This window comes from Dasypus novemcinctus, chromosome 3 (assembly GCF_030445035.2).
Source record: "Dasypus novemcinctus isolate mDasNov1 chromosome 3, mDasNov1.1.hap2, whole genome shotgun sequence".
Classification (NCBI taxonomy): Eukaryota; Metazoa; Chordata; class Mammalia; order Cingulata; family Dasypodidae; genus Dasypus; species Dasypus novemcinctus.
This window is the reverse complement of record NC_080675.1, coordinates 61120099-61141412: the sequence shown is the minus strand read 5'-3', so window position 1 is coordinate 61141412 and position 21314 is coordinate 61120099. Positions and strand designations below refer to the sequence as shown.

At 37.7% G+C, this 21314-nt stretch overlaps 1 protein-coding gene across 1 annotated transcript in view; it reads left to right on the top strand.

Annotated features, from left to right (window-relative positions):
- ABHD12B (abhydrolase domain containing 12B) overlaps positions 1-21314 on the top strand; it is a 50720-nt gene that overhangs the window by 8470 nt on the left and 20936 nt on the right. The window contains exons 4-9 of the mRNA XM_023587567.2: positions 1169-1288; positions 3211-3241; positions 5224-5269; positions 5374-5503; positions 5940-5977; positions 14129-14208. Of these exons, the coding sequence (XP_023443335.1) occupies positions 1169-1288; positions 3211-3241; positions 5224-5269; positions 5374-5503; positions 5940-5977; positions 14129-14208 (445 nt within the window). The remainder of the gene's footprint in view (positions 1-1168; positions 1289-3210; positions 3242-5223; positions 5270-5373; positions 5504-5939; positions 5978-14128; positions 14209-21314) is intronic.

Genomic DNA, 21314 nt, shown 5'->3' with positions numbered 1-21314 from the left:
GGGTCTCAGTTTAAATGGTAATTTTTCAGGGATGCCTTCCCTTCACATTTTTAGGTTCCTGCTCTTGTGGCAACCTGTGCTTGTCCTTTACAGCATTAATTTCCACTGCAATTAAATAAATATTGTTGCAGTTATTTGACTAATGCTTGTCTTTCCTAGTAGACAGTTGCTTCCCTAGGTTACAGACTTTGTTGTTGGATTTTCATTGCTTAGCACAGGGCTTGACACCTAGAAGATAATAAATATTTGTGAAATGAAGGCATGTGTATTCTATTGCCTGTTTTTGTTATGATAATTTCAATATTTTTTTGTTTGGTTCAACTACTTGTACTTGTTCCAGTGCCCTATTTTATATATCATCATCGTGAGTTTAAACATCTGATCACGGAATGCTTAGGAACAGCTCAGGTAATGGTGTTGGAATTTGAAAATCTTTTCTTTCTTCACTCTTGCTCCACTGGTCCTCATCTGGGAGTGAGCTGTCTGCACCAGCATCTACCTGGTGATGGTATCTGATTCTCAGTACAGAGATCCTGGGGTTTGATGTCAAACTTTCTGCCCCTTAATGGTTGAGAGAGTTAAGTTTCATCACCTCATGGCCCTTTTTCTAAGTTCTTTTGTGACATATGGCAGCCTTTTGCATTTTCATAGCGTATTCATTCATTTAATAAGATGAAGGAACCGGACCTCAGAGAGGTATTAAAATCACAAGCCACTTGGTTTCTTGAGTAGAATAACTGAGTATCGTATTGTAGTTCTTTTCTCCTATATAAGTTCGTTTCCTTTTAAATCCATCTCCTTTATTCATCCAAGCCAATGGTAGATGGCAAATATTTATTATCTTTTACTTCCTTCCTCCCTTCCTTTTTATTATTATTTTTTGTCATTTCAATAGACTGCATCTAAAAATTGCAGTCTTGGAAGAGGACTAGGTATAGGAGTCTGAAGAATTAAAACTACATAGGTAAAAGGGGTGGTCTCTATGCATGGGCAAGTGGGGGCAGGGCATTTTAAGACATTTTGTTATTTTTATTTTTACCATGTGTGTATGTTACTCTGCTAAAATAAAAAAACCCAATATACTATAAAGAGGTTTTCAGGCTTTGGCAAGGAGGGAGAGAACTTCCCTCTCCGTTCACGTTTGTTAAAAGCTTTCCTTGCTCTGCAGGCACACGGTCCCCAGCTGCCGGGGTGAAGAGGCTAAGGGGAAGCACCGCTGCTGGTATGAAGCAGCCCTTCGCGATGGCAACCCCATTATTGTTTCTCTTCATGGTGGTGCAGAACACAGGTCTGTGCTTTTGCTTGGAAAACTGCTACTACTGCTGCTACTACTGCTACTCTATGACCATTACTAATAGTTGTTGTTAGTTTGAGGGAAAGAGTACATTTCAGCCCTGGTGGGGGGCATCGCTCAGTTTTCGACTCTGGAAGCATGCTTCCACGTATTTTTTTCCTTTGTTGAAATCTGAGGGTATTCAAGTAATAGAAAAAATCATTCTATATATAGAATAATATGGATCCTTAACTGAGAGGAAGAAAAGAGTAACTCTCCTAAAATTTGGATATTGAGTTCAAAGAAGGTGGTAGTTCCTTTACTCTCTAAGTATGTGAAATGACAGCTTGAACCTATGGATGACTTGAAAGGCAAAAAGCATGAATTATGGGGTAAACCAAGAGCAATTTCCATATCAGTGGTCTTTTCGGAAAACTATATCGGAGAGTTCTTTATTTAGCATTTATTCTGTTAGTCAAAAGTATGATTCCTTAAGGCAAATCACTTGAAATTTTGACCATAGGTACTGGAGACCATCTGACTAATTCTGGCCTAGAATCCTGGTGCCTTAGCCAGTATCCCAGCCTTGCTTCATAACAAAGAGCATCTCCTCAAAGCTTGGCTGTCCTTTGATGTGCTGTCAAAGCCTTCATTGGGTTGTTTAATTATGTTGGGTGATGAGTATGAGCTTTGACTTCAGCTTGGAGGAAGAGGCAGTGTGCCTCAGACACCCAGACCTTGCTCTAACTCTGGAGAGAAGCTTCGAGCTGAGAGACAAGCTCTGGGTTCTGCCTCTTGGCTCCCTTTCCTGTGCCTCTCTTCCCCCCTGTCTTTTCCTGTCAGGTAATGGCTCTCTCAGGACTTGCCTTTTTTCAAGGGGCTGTCTTTATAGATCCATTTTAGAATCACATTTACCGAGGTAACCTGTGAAATTCAACATTTTCCAACACTGTTTAACATTGCTCTGAATTTGTAAACTTGGGCATGCAACTATATCTGCCCCTCGGTGTGACACTGCAATTGCCCTCAGTTATTTAGATTTACTGGCTTTTGGATCAGCCACAGCTTCCTTTTGTCTCCTGCCCAGAGGTCTCTGCTTATTATCAGCAGTACTGACCCCAAAGGAGGCCAGATAGAAGGATACAGGAAATGAGGGTGTGTGTCTTGCAGATGCATCAAAAAACAACAGCTTTAGACCTAGGATCCCCAGAGGGGCCATAACCTCACCCCCCAAAAATTGTACTTAAAGTTTGGGGTGTGGATACATTACTAGGGAAATGGGTCCATAGCTTTAACCCAGCGTTTGAAGGGCTCTGTGACCCCCTGAAGTTGGAGACACAGCTCTAAGACAAAATTCAAATGTTTGTTTTTTTGCCTTTTGAATCATCTCTGACTCTCATTAATGTGGCTAATGGAGAGTGGGCAATGGTATGGTCATTTTGGGAGTGTTTCTTGCACCTCCAGGACTGTGAGTCTCTCCTTCATCTTTCACTTAACGACAGAGTGGATTGGGTACAGGCAGATCTCACTTCAGTGCAGCTTAACTGCATCATCCCTTGTTCTAAAAAGCCACTTCTTGGATCTTATTTTTTCTCTAGCTTCTAAAATTCTTCTTAAAGGTAAGTTTTGCTGCATAGATGTGAAAGGAGAGGGATTATCAGTGTTTCAGCTTATGTTGAGAAGCACTGGAGAGATCTGGGCATCCACTACTCGTTTAGAGGGACGAGTAGCAAGGGAGAAGCATCGCTCATTCACTCTGACAGATCCAAGCTGGCTCTGATAGCAAAACACGTTGCCCTTTCCCCCAGTTCTTCATTTTTCTAACCTAAGAAAGGCATGCGATCAGATGCCAGCTGCATGACAGTGATTTTTACTCAATTTGTCATTGTAATTCCTCATTATTGTTCTTTTTTTTTTTTTTTTAACCTCCTCTCCAGAGCAACTTGTCACAGACTTGAGCTAGTGAAGGTATGTCTTAAGAAGCCTCAAGTCAGCAGTTTTATGTCTCCATATATTTTGGGCTACAGCCAAAGGATCATCCTCATGCCCTCAGCATTGGAACCAACCCAGATATGCATCTCAGGGTATTGGTCAGGGTGGATTGTGGTATTTGTCCCACAGGAGGGATTCTCTTCCTATATTGACCATGGGGTGCTGAAAACATGGGTCCCCAAACACTTTCACACCCTCCTGAATTTATTACCCTCATATTGTCAGATGGACACTTTTTTTTTTTCTTTAAAGATTTATTTATTTAATTCCCCCCCCCCCCCTCCCCTGGTTGTCTGTTCTCGGTGTCTATTTTGCTGCGTCTTGTTTCTTTGTCCGCTTCTGTTGTCATCAGCGGCACGGGAAGTGTGGGCGGCGCCATTCCTGGGCAGGCTGCTCTTTCTTTTCACGCTGGGCGGCTTTCCTCACGGGCGCACTCCTTGCGCGTGGGGCTCCCGTACGTGGGGGACACCCCTGCGTGGCACGGCACTCCTTGAGCGCATCAGCACTGCGCATGGCCAGCTCCACACGGGTCAAGGAGGCCCAGGGTTTGAACCGCGGACCTCCCATATGGTAGACGGACGCCCTAACCACTGGGCCAAAGTCCGTTTCCCTTGTGTTTTTTTTTTGAGGGCCAGAGAAGGGGGTAGAGAATAAACTGTGAAACGATCCCTCCTTCGAAAAGAAGTGCTCTTCCATTATAGGATAAAGACACAGATGGTCTGTTTTTAAAAGTTATTGATGCCTTGGCTTCAGCCCCAGAGAAGGTTTTTCTGAGTGGGGCTGGCTCCTTGCTAACCTGCCAGATGGCTCGAGTGTGTTGGGTCAGCCCCTGACTCTCCAGGTGTGAAGAAGGCGGCAGGCTTTCCGGCCAGCCAGATGTGATTCAGAGCTGGTTGGGCAAGTTGATCGTCTGATCGCCTCTCCCACATCTGCCCCAGATGATTGTGATGCTTTTCCACTGTGTAGACAGAAAATCGCCTCTCCTGTTCACTCCCTCCTCCCCTCATCACTGCCTTCTCAGAGCCAACCCTCGTGGAGTAGGGATGGGCTGAATACCATTTTCCCTGGAAGGAATGATTTTTATTAGTTTTCAGGTTTGCTTTCTACCCTACACCCTACTCCTTGTACTCCCTGTGTGGGATGGTGGTGAAGGTGATGTTTCGGAGCATATGTATTTTATTTTCCCTCCCATTCTTGGCAAAACTGACTTGTACGTCCTCAGTGTGGTCAGAAAGAAGAAGGGTTGTAGATGTGAGAGAACGCTTGTCGGTGTAAGTGTAGTCAGATCGTACTTGACGTAGTTAGATAGGTATGACAGGACTTCTTCCCTAGGCAGCTATCTGGAAGGATGTTACTCCTCTCTTATATGAGAGGGAACTGAGGCACAGAGAGGTTACGTGACTTGTGCAAAGTCAAACTGCTGGTAATTGGTAGAGCTAGGATTTGAACCCAGGCAAGCTGGCTCCCGTTAGGCAGATATCTGGGTACCACTTGCCACAGTCATCGCATCCCAGCATGACCAAACTTCCTTAGCTCTGCCTTTCATTTTTCAGGTAGGTGACTTCTTTTTAAAAATAAATCTTTATTATTAAATTTGCTTTCTTTCCTCCATCCCTGTCTCATTCATTCATTCATCCCTTCAATTACCTAATATAGCTATTTTCACTTACTTGCATTCCCACCTGATTTTTATGTCTCTTTATATAGTTTTTACAGTACTACCATTGTATCTATATGTAAGTTTATGCTGTGCTCTTTTACTTGATACTAATTTATAAACAGTTGTCTGTGTGTTTCATGGTTTACAATTTCAAGGCTGTATCCTTCTCCATTATATTTACAGACAGTAAATATAATGGACCACGGATATGGATGTGTAGAGGAAGAGTGGAGATTCTCATCCTGCCCTTTCTGCTTACATCTTCTAATAAGGTGACAACAGCTCTTTTGTCATCTAGGTGCTGAGTGAGGGTGGCTTTCATGTCCTGTCCGTTGACTACCGAGGTATGTGCTGAGAATGGCATACAAAGATTTTCAATAAGCAGGAGGCTTATAATGACTCCTGATTTTTTAGACAGTGATATATGTTTGTCTTGTCTTGCTGCCAGGTTTTGGGGACTCTACCGGTAAGCCCACAGAGGAGGGACTGACTGCAGATGCTCTTGGTGTCTACAAGTGGACCAAGGCAAGAAGTGGCACTACCCCCGTGTGTCTCTGGGGCCACTCACTGGGAGCAGGGTAAGTGGGACCTGAAGATGCTCTGCCTCTGCCCGAGGTGGGTGCTTGGGCCTCTAGTGTTATATCAAAGGCAGCAGTGAGGAGTGGGAGGAGCACTGACCTCAGAGAGAGGGACTAGTTTCTGGTCTCTCCTCTATCCCACAAGTGGTTAGAGCCTGCACCAGGTCAGTGTGCTTGCTTGTAATTCATCTTTCTGGTTATCTATTAATATGACACGGAAGCTCATTCCAGAACTCTCCTTGAGAGTTTTAAAGAAAAAGATTCTTAATTTAGGGTCCATGGAACCCTTTGAAATCCTTTTTGCATCTATGTTCATTTTCTAAGCTGATCATCCAGAACATTCACCAGATGCTTGTACTTGATGTTGCATTTTATAGTATTTACTTAACTGTGAGGTCATTGCTTCACATATTTACTATTTTTAATTTTTCTACAGAGTTGCAATAAATGCTGCAAAAGTACTAGAAGAGAATGGTAATGTAAAATGCTTAACTGGTGTAATTTCTTGGCTTGAGATGGGGAAATGAAAAATCAAGGGACTGTTATCCATGCTTGGAACACACAGATATCTAAACCAGCCCAACTTTAGATGTTTCTGACAGGGTAATGAACTTTCTTTTTTCTATCTATTTAATATATCATAATAGTTGCTTTTCGAGGTTATGCAATTAAAAATAAGTATTAAGAGTTAAAATTACTTTTGGAAGAGCACTCCATGTGAAATGATCATAAAATGTGAATATGTATAATTTAAACGACAGGAGAGAAAAATAAAACTTGATGAAGTAATAGGACTTGCTTTCTGCAACCTTATTATGTATTATTTATGTCACTGTTTCTCAAGGTGTTTTTGAGAAATGCCTGTATTAGGATCTGCTGGCAGTGCTTGTTAAAAACACAGATTCCTGTATCCTAGCTGGTTTCATGAATTAGAAACTCTGTGGGGAAAGGGCCAAGTGATTTTAATGTGCATTGAAAGTTTGTAATCTTTTGTATTAGCTCTTTTTTTTTAAAAGATTCATTTTATTTATTTCTATCCCCTTTCTCTCCCCCCCGACTGCTTTCTGTGTTCATCTGCTGTGTGTTCTGTGTCCACTTGCATTATCTGGTGGCACTGGGAAACTGCATCTCTTTTTTGTTGCGTCATCTTGCAGTGTCAGCTCTCCGTGTGTGCAGTGCCACTCCTGGGTGGGCTGTCCTTTTTTCACACAGGGCGGCTCTCCTTGTGGGGCGCACTCCATGTGTGTGGGGCACCCCTACGTGGGGGTATGGGTCAGGAGGCCGTGGGGATCAAACCCTGGACCCTCCATATGGTAGATGGATGCTCTATCAGTTGAGCCACGTCTGCTTCCCTTGCATTAGCTCTTGAGCTTCACCTGGTAATACATGTAAACATTTTAAAGCAAGCCATCTGCTATATATAACCTGAACTAAATAGGGGAATCAGGCAAACATTATTTTGATGTTCTTCTAGGCTCCCATAGCCTGTTCACAGTTGCTGCACTGCCATTGCCTGATGAGTTAATTACTTCCCCATTAGAGGGGAAGCTACCTAAGAAGAGGAACTTAATGTCCATCTCTTTTCCTGGATCATTGTGGCACAGTGGTCAGGTGATATATGTTTGGTACATGACTAGCAGGTCATATTTGTTGGGTATTTACTACCATGTGCCATGTACACTTTTAAGCAATCATCACAAAACCCTTCAGAGTCAGTACAATTATTATCCCTTTTTACGGATAAGGGAAATGAGGCATAGAGGGGTTAAATACTTGTAGTAATTGCTGGAGTTCATTTTTATAACCAATACACATACTGCCTCAATATGAAAGAAGGAGAGGAGAAGAGAGATTAATGACTGTAACTTCACTGGGAAAATGGAAGCAATCAGACTGATGGTTGAATTATTTATTCATTCAACAAAGAGCTTACTGCCTATTCTAAGGGAGACTGTCTTATAAATGAGAATATAAATCTGTTGACTGTCTCTTTTATTATTCTATTTAACCCAATAGCTTGTTAAAGTCTCTTTTTGCAGTTTTTCTAGCAGTTAACCTAGAGATGAACATGTAGCCTCCATGAACTAAAGTGCAATATGAATGAGTAATTCCTGGGTAATACAATGGCTCTAGGATGTCTTAATTCCATTTATTCCCCCAATGTCTGAATTCTTACTATCATGTGTTTTAATTTTCTCTATTATAAACTCCAAAAAAAGCATCTTATTGTATTATACAGTTTTTATTTAGATTTACCTTTTTCTTTGTTCTTTATTACCTCCCTCTTCTTTATGCTTTCATATGAGATCATTCTCATTCTTCCTTTCTGTTGGTGATGAATTCTTCGAATTTGGTTGGAAAATGTCTATCTCACCTTCAGTTTTGAATGGTAAATTCCCTGGGTGTAGAGTGTTCGGTTCACAGTAATTTTATTTCAGCACTTTGAAGGTATCGTTGTGTTCTTGCCTCTGCTGTTTTCTCTAGGGAGTCATCTTCTCAGTCTGACCATTGCTCTTTTGATGATAATGCTTACTTTTACTTCTAGCTGTTTTTTGGGGAGTTCCTTTTTGTCATTGTTTCTCAGCTGTTGTACGGTGATTTTTCTAGGTGTGGCTTTTTATGTACTTTAGCCTGCTTGGAATTCATAGTACCTCATAAGTCTGTGGTTTGATGTTCTTCATCAGTTTTGGAAAATTATTGGTCAAATATTTGTGTCTGTCCCATTCTTCTCTTTTTCTTCCTCTAGGACTATAATTTTATATATATTAGATCTGTTCCCCATGTTCCCAATGTTTTTTTCTAGGTTTTTCAGACTTTTATCTCTTTGTGGTTTAGATAATTTTCTTTTGAATTATTTTCAATAAACTTACTCTCTTTTCCACTGAATATATTCTGGTTTCTAACTAGCCTATTGATTTCTTAACTTAACTTATTCTATTTTTCCATTCTAGGATTTCTATTTTATTACATTTATTTAGTTTTCTGCTAAAATATTTCATTTTGTTGTTAATTTCTTGAATATATAAATCACTTAAATTTATATTAACTTATATGCTTATATATGTAATGCATGCAGGCAAATAATTTTAAATATGAGAAAGTTAAAAATTTAACAGCAATGTATTAAAATTTTAGTAAATATTAAATTTTAATAAATATTTCACTACTTGTTATTTAGAATAAGTTATTTTAAAGTCCATGTATGATAACTCCAATATCTAGATCCCTTGTTTTCTTTTTTTAAAAGATTTATTTTATATCTCTTTCTCCCCTTCCTCCCTCCGGTTGTCTGCTCTCTGTGTCCATTCACTGTGTGTTCTTCTGTGTCCGTTTGCATTCTTGCAATGTAGCACCGGGAAACTGTGTTGCTTTTTTTGTTGCATCATCTTGCTATGTCAGCTTTCTGTGTGTGTGGTGCCACTCCTGGGCAGGCTGTGCTTTTTTTTGTGTGGGGCGGCTCTCCTTGCAGTGCACAGTTGTTGTGCGTGGGGCACCCCTATCCAGGGGACACCCCTGCATGGCACGGCACTCCTTGTGCGTGGCAGCACTGCCTGTGGGCCAGCTAGCCACACAGGTCAGGAGCCCTGGGTACTGAACCCTGGACCCTCCATATGGTAGGCAGACGCTCTATCAGTTGAGCTACCACCACTTCCCTAGATACCTTTTTATTTGATTTTTTTTTTGGTCTTTTGGTTTAATTTTTCATTTTTGTATGTCTATTTATTTTTTAAATTATAGTAAAATATATAAATTTGTCACTTTAACAATTTTTCTCTTCTTTAAATTAGAGAACTTGTTGGTTTACAGAAAAATCATGCATAAAATATAGGATTCCCATATACCACCCTGTTATTAACACCTTGTATTAGTGTGGTACATTGGTTACAATTGATAAATGCACATTTTTATAATTGTACTATTAACTATACTCCATGGTTTAACTTAGGACTCACTGTTTGTGTTGTATAGTCCCTTGAATTTAAAAAATATTTTTATTTTATTGCCAAATATACAACCTAAAATTTCCCTTTTTTACTACATTCAAATATATAATTCTGTGCTTTTAATAATATTTACTGTGCTACTATCACCACCATCCATTATCAAAACTTTTCCATCATCCCAAAGAAACTCTGTACATTTTAAGCATTAACTTCTGTAGCAGTTTGATATAATTGATGAAATCCAACAAGGAATATTGGGTTATGTTTGTAAACTGGCCTGTTCCTCTGGGAATATTAGAGTGTATTGGATTCAAAGGTTTTACTTTTACTTGATAAAATAATGATTAAGGCTTTGATTGGGCCACGACAGTAGGGGGAGTTAACTCACAGAGAAATGGCACCACAAAGAAGAAAGGGAGGTTGGAGTCTTTAGCTGGAGCCCCAGGAAGTAAACACACAGAAGATCTTCATTGTGAGGAAAGAGAGAAGGCCTTGGGAAGAGAAACAAGCTGTTCACCTAAGAGTCTGCAGCTGGCCTTGTGGAGATAAGAGAGCAGCTGAGCCCAGAGAGAGGAACCCAGGAAGCCTGAACCCTTACAGATGTCAGCAGCCATCTTGCCCCAACATGTGGCAATTGACTTTGGTGAGGGAAGTAACTTATGCTTGATGGCCTGGTAACTGTAAGCGCCTACCCCAAATAAATACCCTTTAGAAAAGTCAACAGACTTCTGGTGTTGTGCATCAGCACCCTTAGCACCCTTTAGCTGACTAATACAACTTCCTTATTCCCTATCCCTACCGTTTCTCCTGGTAACCTATATTCTAGATTCTGACTCTAAATTTGCTTAATCTAATAATTTTATATCAGTGAGATCATACAATATTTGTCCTCTAGTGCCTGGCTTATTTCACTCAACATGATGTCTTCAAGGTTCATCCATGTTGTTACATGTATCAGAACTTTATTCTTTTTACAGCTGAATAATATTCCGTTGTGTGTATATACCAAATTTTGCTTTTTCGTCTGTTGATGGACACTTGACTTACTTCCATCTTTTGGAAATTGAATAATGCCACTGTGAACATCTATGTGCAAATATCTGTTCAAGTCCCTGCTCTGAGTTCTTTTGGGTTTATACCTAGGAGTTGGATTGCTGGGTATTATGGTAATTTGATGCTTAACTTTCTGAGGAATTGTCAAACTGTCTTCCACAGCAGCTGAATTGTTTTACATTCCTACCAACAGTGAATGAGGGTTCCTATTCGCCTTATCACTAATGCTTGTAATTTTTTTTTTAATAGCCATTCTAGTGGGTATGAAATGGTATCTCATTGTGGTTTTGATTTGTATTTCTCTAATGGCTAATGATGTTGAGCATCTTTTTATGTGCTTTCTGGTCATTTGTATGTCTTTTTGAAGAGATGTCTGTTCAAGTATTTTGCAAATTTTAAAATTTGGTTGTCTTTTTGTTGTTGAGTTGTAGGATTTTTTGTATATTCTGGAAAATAAACCCTTATTTGCTACCTGGTTTCAAAATATTTTCTCTGCTTTTGTAGGTTGTTGTTTTACTTTCATGATAAAGTCCTTTGATGCATAAAAAATTTTAATTTTGATAAAAATTTTGTCTGTCTACTTTTTGTTTTGTTTCTTGTATCTTGTGCTTCAGGTATAAAGTCTAAGAAACCATTGCCTCACACACTGTCCTGAAGATGCTCCCTACATTCTTGTAGGAGTTTTATATTTCTGGTTCTGATATTTAGGTTTTTGATCCATTTTGAGTTGATTTTAGTATATGATTCTTTGCAAATGGAGATCCAGTTTTTCCAGCACCAGTTGTAGAAGACTGTTCTTTCCCAATCGAGTATCTTTGTCCCCTTGTCAAAAATCAGGTGACCATAAATGTACGGGTTTATTCTAAGCTCTTTATTAGTATATATGTCTGTCCTTGTGCCAGTATCATGCTGTTTTGGTTTTGTGACTTTGTAATAAGTTTTGAGATTGGGAAGTATGAATCCCCTAACTTTATTCCTCTTTTTCAAGATGGCTTTGGCTTATTTGGGGGCCCCTTACCTTTTCATATAAATTGGATGATTGACTTTTACGTTTCTGCGAAGAAGGTTGTTGGAATTTTGAATGGAATGGTGTTGAATATGTAAATCACTCTGGACAGACTGACATCTTAATAATATTTAGTGTTCCAATCTATGAACAGTGGAATGTACCTCCATTTATTTAGGTTTTCTTCATTGCTTTTTTTTTTTTTAAGCAAAGTTTTCCATGTATAAGTCTTTTATATCCTTGGTTAGATTTATTCCTAGATATTTGATTTTTTAAGTTACTATTGTGAATTTAATTTTTAAAAATTTCTTCTTCTTATTCATTACTAGTGTGTAGAAATACCACTGATTTTTGGGTGTAGATCTTGTACCACACTACTTTGCTGAATTCATCTTTGCTGTGGATTTTTCAGGATTTTCTGTATATAGGATCATGTCATCTCTGGAAATGGGAAAGTTTGACCTGTCCTTTCCAATTTGGATGCTTTTTATTTATTTTTATTACCTAATTGCTCTGGCTCAATCTTCTATTACGATGTTGAACAGCAGTGGTTACTTTAACTGAATCTAATCAGAAGGCCCCATCTATGATAGGTTTACATGCACTGGAACGGATTAGGTTTAAGAACAGGATTTTCTGGGATTTACCAGCTTCAAACTGTCACATATAGCTATCCTGGTAGGTGTGAAGTGATTTTCATTTTCATTTTCCTTATGGCTAAGGCTATTAAACATCTTTCCATGTGCTTATTTGATATTTATATATCTTCTTTGGAGAAATGTCTGTTAAGTCCTTTGGCTATTTTCAGTTGAGCTTTATGTCTTTTTTTTTGTTGTTGAGTTGTAGGAATTCCTTATATATTCTGAATATCAAATCCTCATATATATATGACGTGCAAATATTTACTCTCATTCTGTAGGTTGTCTTCATTCTCTTTAAAGTGTCCTCTGATACACAAGAGTTTTTAATTTTAACAAAGTCTAGTTTATCTATATCTTCTTTTGTTGCCTGTGCTTTTGGATTTGCCCCTATATTTTCTTCTAAGGATTTTTATGATTTTAACATTTATGTGGGCTTTTTTTTTTTTCCCATTTTGAGTTAGTTTTTGTATGTGGTATAAGGTAAAGGTCCACCTTCATTCTTTGCCTGTGGATATCCAGTTTTTATAGAACCATTAATTAAAAAGACTGCTCATTCCTCTTTGAATGGTCTTGGCATATGTGTTGAGATCAGTTGACTATAGATTTGATGACCGTTTAATTTTTGACTTTCAGGTCTATTTCATTGGTCTATATGTCTGTCCTTATGCCAGGAACACACAGTTTTGTTACTGTAGTTTTATAGTAAGTTTTGAAATTGGGAAGTGTGAGTACTCTAATCTTTTTCTTTCTTATTTATTTATTTGTTTGTTTGTTTATTTCCCTCCTCTTCCCCCCCACCCCAGTTGTCTGTTCTCTGTGTCTATTTGCTGCTGCTTCTTTGTCCGCTTCTTTTGTTGTCGGCGGCATGGGAATCTGTGTTTGTTTTTGTTGCGTCATCTTGTTGTGTCAGCTCTCCGTGTGGGTGGTGCCATTCCTGGGCAGGCTGCACTTTCTTCCACGCTGGGTGGCTCTCCTTACAGGGCGCACTCCTTGCGTTTGGGGCTCCCCTATGCGGGGGACACCCCTGTATGGCAGGGCACTCCTTGGCGCATCAGCACTGTGCATGGGCCAGTTCCACACGGGTCAGGGAGGCCTGGGGTTTGAACCGCGGACCTCTCATGTAGTAGACGGATGCCCTAACCACTGGGCCAAGTCTGCTGCCCTAATCTTTTTCTTTTTAAAAGTTTTTGGCTATTCTGGGTCTCTAGAAATATCTAGTTAATTTTTGCTAAGTAGTAGACATTTTTTAAATGGAAAATTGTAGAGATAATTTGGGGATCTGGGTGATGTTATCTTCTTCCAGAAAGAATATATTTTTTTCCTGAAAGGCAATATTGCCAGGAGTAGATCACCTTAATTTATTCAGGGACTGCATGCTTTGAAGCTGATCTTCAGTCTTTAAGCCACCTTTCCTTTGAAAGTTTCAACTGCTTTGAGGGGAAAGTTAACTTAAATTCCCTTGGATTTTCTCTTTTGTTATTGGTTTTGCAAATTCTCACTGACTTAATAGCTCTCAGAAGCCTTCATATATATACATATACACATACATCCTTCCCCCAACCCACATACACTTTATAATTGGCTGAGATAACCTAGAAAGCACTTCTCTCACATTCTTAGTAGGGTCCAGTAATGGAGCACAGAACCCTCCTTCCTGTTGTATTTTTCTACCTTGTATTGTCTGAACCATGATAATCTGGTTATGTTCTTAGAAGGAGATGGTATTCAACTATCATATGCATAGAAATCTTTTGGGTGGGGCATTTGTTAAAAATCCATGTTCTCAGACCCCTTTCACTGAGATTCTGAATCAGTAAGTCTAGTATAGGGTCCAGAAATTTGTACTAATAAGCTTCACAAATGATTTTGATATAGGAATTCATGCACATGACCTCGAGGACCCCTTATCTAGTAAATATATAAAAGTGGTATTTAAATATGATGGGGAATTACTGATTTCTTTTTGTAAAATATTTTCAAGGATTCCCAGTTGATGCTATTGTCCTGGAAGCTCCATTTACCAACATATTGGATGAATGTATTAATTATCCTGTGTTAAAGGTAAGTCTCTGATTCATCTACACAACATGTAAGTGTAGATTTTTCCCAGACACTTATGCTTATTAATAACCTTCATTTTCTTAACTAGTTTCTTAGTTTTATTATATCTTTTAAGTTCTTCTAAGCTGAAACAGATTATTAGCTAGTTGCTATTAAAGAGGACAGAATGGCTTTGGGATTTTGTAGTATTTTTTCTTCTAAAAGATTCTAAGAGATTGAATAAAGCATGGCCAATGCTTTATTTTTTTTTTTAAGATTTATTTTTATTTTTTATTTATTTCTCTCTCCTTCCCCCCACCCCACCGCACCCTACCCCAGTTGTCTATTCTCCGTGTCCATTTGCTGTGTGTTCTTCTTTTTGTCTGCTTCTGTTGTTAGCGGCATGGGAATCTGTGTTTCTTTTTGTTGCATCATCTTACTGCATCAACTCTCTGTGTGTGTCGCCATTCCTGGGCAGGCTGCACTTTCATTCGCACTGGGTGACTCTCCTTACAGGGCACACTCCTTGCGCATGGGGCTCCCCTACGCGGGGGGCACCCCTGCGTGGCACAGTGCTTGTTGCACGCATCAGCACTGCATGTGGGCCAGCTCCACACGGGTCAAGGAGGCCCGGGGTTTGAACTGCGGACCTCCCATGTGGTAGATGGACGCTCTATCCACTGGGCTAAGTCCCCTTTATTTGTTATTAACTATACCTCTTGTTATTTAATTTTTATAGATAGACTTAACTTAGTTTTATTATTTTTTATTCTTTTTTAAAGCAAAAACAAACCTCTAATGCATAGATCTAGCTCTATGAACTCTAAGCCATATATCTTTTATGAGTCTAGAAGAAAGTCTCCAGAGAAATCAGTGAAGCTGCCAAATGGTTTTACACAATACCCCAGGTAGAGAAGATGATCTTTCAAAAAAAAAAGGAAAGTGTAAAGAGTTGGACCTCAATTTAAAAAATCTGTTGTGTAAATTATCCTAATTCTGTAATTTTATTCCATGCTGAATGCTCAGTTGCTTTTAGTCTTACCTCCATATAAATATAGCAGATGAGTCAGAGAGACATGTAGGATTCTTAGAGGGGATATATGGCCCCAATATTTTACTTGTTGTTTAATGTTTTGTAAGGCATCTTAGGGATACTTTCATCTAACTGTCCATTTTTGGAATCTTTTGTAGAAGAGACAATCATAGAACCTCTTGGAGTTTGCTTAACTATCTTCAGGGAATGGTATAGCTCACCACTTCCCTGGAGCAGCCTTTTCACAGAATCACATTATCTTGAAAATGCTATCACTTCTAAGCTTCAACTCAATATAGAAATCCCCTCTACAATCCAAAAAGTACTGAATGCTGAGTAAGATTTAATAATTAAAACCTCTTCCATTGGTTCTAAACAATTGAACATTCATGTGCTAGAGGACCATTAACTGAGGATCTATTATACTGTTCTAGGTAATTAATGATAAATTTATTAAGTTGTAAATATATAACAGAATTCATAATTATATACTCTTTCCATTTGCTTTTAATTCATTTTTGAAACTTCTGTTAATTTTGGAATTTAACAAAATTGGGAAAAGTATATTAAACATGATTTAATGAGAATTATGGACTGGACACCCATGTAACCACCATCTAAGCCAAGACGTTAGCATTTTTAGCACCCCAGAAGTCTCCTGCATGTCATCTCCCAATTCAATAAACCCTACCTTAGATGTAATTCTTAGCCTGAATTTTATGGTAATCATATCCTAGGGTTTCTTTATAGTATTACCACCTGTGTATGCATCTCGAAGTATTATAGTTTTGCCTGTTTTTGCCATTATATATAAGTAGAATTATATAGGATGTATTGGTTTTTTTTTTAATCCAACGTTATATTTGTAGGATTTTATCCATCATGTGTATAACTGTAGTTTGGTAATTTTTATTGCTATATAGTATTCCATTTTATGAAAGTACTAAAATGTATTGATCTATTCTACTGTTCATGGATATTTTGGTTATTTCAGTTTGGGGCAATTAAGAACATTGTTATGAATATTCTTAATATATATTCTGTGAACATGTGCACAAGTTTCTAAGGGTTATAAACTATGAGTGGAATTGCTGGACAGTAGTATATGCATACTTTCAGCTTTAGTAGTTATAGTTCCAAATAATTTTAAAAAGTGATTTTACACTTTACTCTCCTGCCAGCTGTGTGCGAGAGTTCCAGTTGCTTCACATCCTTATCCTTACTTGATATCTTGTGGTTTTAATTTACATCCCTAATGACTAATTGGATTGAGCATTTTTTTCATATGATTATTAGCCAATTAGCTATCATCTTTTGTGAGGTACTGGTCTATGTCTTTTATCCATTTTTCAGTTGAGTTGTCTTTTTATTTGGAAGATTCTTCATAAATACTGGATATGAGTCATTAGAAAATCATTTGTATTGCAAACATATTCTATTATTTTGTTTTGCCTCTTTGCTCTCTTAATAGTATCTCATGGTGAAGAGATGTTCCTAAATTTAGTCTGGGCCAGTTTACCAATATTTTTCTCTATGATTATTATTTTTTATCCTGTTTAATAAAACTGTGCTTACTCAAATATTATGAAGACATTCTTCTATGTTTTTTCTAGAAACTCTGTTTTATGTTTTACATTTAGATCTACAATTCAGTCTTGGATTTGCAAATATATAGGAGGTAGGAATTTCATATGGATATCCAGTTGGCCCAGCACCATTTATTAAATGGACCTTTCACAACACTTTGTAGTGCTAAGGATTGCATATATCACTGTCCATATATATTTTGGGTCTCTTGGTAAATTCTCATTTCTCTAAATTGTCTTTTTTCCATCCTCACATGAATACTACAGTCTCTTAACTACTATAGATTTATAATATGTATTGATATCTATGAAATTTCTTCAGCTTTTTCATTCTCATTCAAGAGTGTCTTGGCTATTTTTATTTTCCTTGCTGATGTTATTTTGATTTTTTAAAAATCATGCAATTTTAAAAATTAGAGTAGTTGTAGGTTTTCAGAAAAATCATACAGAGAGTACAGAGTTCCCATATAACCCTTCCCATCCCAGTTTTCCTTATTAACATTTTGCACTAGTATGGTAACTTTATTACAACTGATGAAACAATATTATAATTATACAATTAACTGTAGTCCTAGTTTACTTTAGGGTTCTCTGTTTGCTTTGTACAGTTGTAGGTTGTTGTTGTTGTTATTCTTTTCCTCGTAACCTGTATTTATCCTGGTAATGTAAATTTTCCCATTTTAACCACTTTCAAATATTCAATTCAGTAGTGTTAATTACATTCACAATGTTGCCCTCTAGTGCCTGGCTTATTTCACTCAACATGATGTCTTCAAGGTTCATCCATGTTGTCTCATGCATTAGAATTTCATTACTTTTTACATCTGAATAATATTCCATTTTATGTCTCTAACACGTTTGATTTATTCATTCATCTGTTAATGGACACTTGTGTTGTTTCCATCTTTTGGCAATTGGAAATAATGCTGCTGTGAACATTGGTGTGCAAATATCTGTTCGAGTCCCTGCTTTCAATTCTTTTGGATATATTCCTAAGGACAGGGATTGTCAGGTCATACGGTAATTCTATACTTAAGTTTCTGAAGAACTGCCAAACTGTTTTCCACAGTGGCTGCACCATTTTATATTCCTACCAAAAAATGTATGAGGGTTTCTATTTCTCTGCATCCTCTCCAACACTTGTTGTTTTCCATTTTTCTAATAGCCAACCTTGTGGGTGTGAACAGGTATCTAACTGTGGTTTGGATTTGCATTTCCCTGATGGCGAATGCTGTTGAGCTTCTTTTTATGTGCTTATTGGCCATTTGTATATCTTATATAGAGATATGTATATTCAAATATTTTGCCCATTTTTAAATTGGGTTGTCTTTTTATTGTTGAGTTGTAGGATTTCTTTACATATTCTGGATATTAAACCTTTATTAGAATATGATTTCCATATATTTTCTCCCATTCTATAAGTTATCTTTTTACTTTTTTGATAAAGTCCTTTGATGCACAAAAGTTTTTAATTTTGATGATGTCCTATTTATCTATTTATTCTTTTGCTTTTGGTGTAAGCTCCGATAAGCCGTTGCTTAACCCCTGGCCTTGAAGATGTTTCCCTAGGTTTTCTTCTAGGAGGATTATAATTTTTGTTCTTATATTTGGTTCTTATATTTAGATCTTTATAAATTTGAATTAAATTTGGTATATGGTGAGAGGTAGGGAAACCACCTTCACTCTTTTGCATGTGGAGATCCATTTTACAGCAACATTTGTTAAGAGACTATTCTTTCTCAGTTGAGTGGCCTTGGCACTCTTGAAAAAAATCAATGGGCCATAGATGTGAGGGTTTATTTCTGAACTCTCTATTTAATCTCTTTGGTCTATATGTCTGTCCTTCTTATGCTGAACCACCCTTGCAGATGCTGTTTTTGTTTACTGTAGCTTTGTTTTAAAATTGGGAAGTGTAAGTCCTCCGACTTTGTTCATCTTTTTCAATACGTTTATTGGCTATTTAGGGTCCCTTACCTTTCCATATCAATTTGATGGATAGTTTTTCCATTTCTGCAAGTAAGGGACTTTTAATTAGGATTATGATTAATTTGTAAATTGCTTTGCATATAATTTAAATCTTAATAGTCTTTAAATCCATGGAATGTCTTTCCATTTATTCTTTAATTTCTTACAGTGTTTTTGTAGTTTTTGGTATATAAGACCTTTATATCCTTGCTTAAATTTATTCCTAGATATTTTGTTCTTTTAGTTGCTGTTATAAATGGATTTTTTCCCTTGATTTCCTCTTCAGATTGTTCATTACTAGTGCGTACAAACACCACTGATTTTGGGGTGTTAATCTTGTACCCTGCAATTTGCTGAATATATTTTTTAGCTCTAGTAACTTTGTTGTGATTTTTTGGGTTGCTCTATGTATAAGACCATGTCATCTGCAAATACAGAATTTTACTTCTTCCTTTCCTATTTGGATGCCTTTTGTATCTTTTATTGCCTAATTGCTCTGGCTAGAACTTCTAGTAAAATGGTGACTAATAGTGGTAACAGTAGGCATTCTTGTCTTGTTCTGGATGTTAGGGAAAAGCTTTCAGTCTTTAACCTTTGAGTATGATATTAAGTATGGGTTTTTCATATATGCTCTTTATTTTGTTAAGGATGTTCTTCTATTCCTAATTTTCTGAGTATTTCTTATCAAGAAGTGGTGCTAGATTTTGTCAAATGCCTTTCCTCATCAATTGAGATGATCATATTTTTTCTTTCCTATTACATTAATATGGTGTATTACATTAATTATTTTCTTTTTTTTGAACCACCCTTGCACACTTGGGATAAATTCCACTTGATCATGATGTGTAATTCTTTTAATGTGCTTTTGTATTCTGTTTGCCAGTGTTCTGTAGAGGATTTTTACACCTGTATTCACGAGAGGTATTGATCTGTAACTTTCTTTTCTTGTGGTATCTTTATCTGGCTTTATATTTAGGGTGATGCTGTTCTCATAGACTAAGTTAGGAAGTGTTCCCTCCTCTTCAATTTTTTGGAAGAGTTTGAGCAGGATTGGTACTAATTCTTCTTTAAATATTTGGTAAATTCATCTGTTAAAACATCTGGTCCTAGGGTTTTCTTTGTTGGGAGGTTTTTGATTACTGATTCAATCTCTTTACCTGCTATTGGTCTTCTAGTTCTTCTTGAGTCAATGAAAGTGGTTTATGTGTTTCTAGGAGTTTGTCTGTTTCATCTAGGTAATTGGATTTGTTGGTGTACCATTGTTTATATTATCTGTTTGTAAACCTTTTTATTTCTGTAGGGTCTTTAGTAATGTCATCCTTTTCCTTTACTGATTTTATCATTTGTTTCCTCTTTTTTTTTTAATGTATCAGTTTAGCTTGAGGTTTGTGGATTTTATTGATCTTTTCAAAGAACTATTGATTTGGTTGTTTTTTTATTTTTATTTTTTTTATTTTTTGGTACCAGGGCTAGGGATTGCACCCTGGATCTCTTAAGTGGGAAGCCAGTGCTCAACCACTGAGCCACATTGGCTCCTCTGAGTTGTTTTCTTTTTCTTGTTGTTTGTTTTTTTGTTTTTAGGAGGCAGTAGGGACTGACCCTAGGACTTCTCATATGGGAAGCAGGCACCCAACTCCTTGAGCCACATCCGCTCCCTCAATTTTTAAAAATTTCTCTATTTCATTTATCTCCACTCTAATCTTTTTTTTTTTTTTTTTAATTTATTTAATTTTTTTTTTATTGACTTTGTAATAATATTACATTAAAAATATATATGTGAGGTCCCATTCAACCCCACCCCCCCACCCCCCCTCTCCCCCCCCCCCCAACAACACTCGTTCCCATCATCATGACACATCCATTGGATTTGGTAAGTACATCTTTGGGCACCTCTGCACCTCATATACATTGGTTCACATCATGGCCCATACTCTCCTCTATTCCATCATGTAGGCCCTGTGAGGATTTACAATGTCCGGTGATTACCTCTGAAGCACCATCCAGGGCAGCTCCATGTCCCGAAGACGCCTCCACCTCTCATCTCTTCCTGCCTTTCCCCATACCCTTTGTCCATTATGTCCACTTTTCCCAATCCAATGCCACCTCTTCTATGTGGACACTGGATTGGTTGTGTCCATTGCACCTTTATGTCAAGAGGAGGCTCAGATTCCACCTGGATGCTGGATGCTCCACTCTAATCTTTATTTCCTTTTTTCTGGGTTTAGTTTGCTCTTCTTTTTCTAGTTCTTACAGGTGTGAGGTTAGGTCTCTGATTTGAGGTCTGTCTTCTTTTTTAATTAAACATTTAGAACTATAAATTTCCCTCTCAGCACTGCCTTGGATGTATCACCTTTTTTTTTTTTAAGATTTATTTATTTATTTTCCCCCTTCCCCTCCTCCTGCCCTGCTGTTTTTACCATCTGTGTTGTCTTCTCTTCTCATTTTCTTTCCTCTAGGATTCACCAGGGTTTGATCCTGGAGACCTCTGTTAGGGAGAGAGGTTCCCGGTCAATTGCGCCACCTCAGTTCCTCATTCCTGCGAC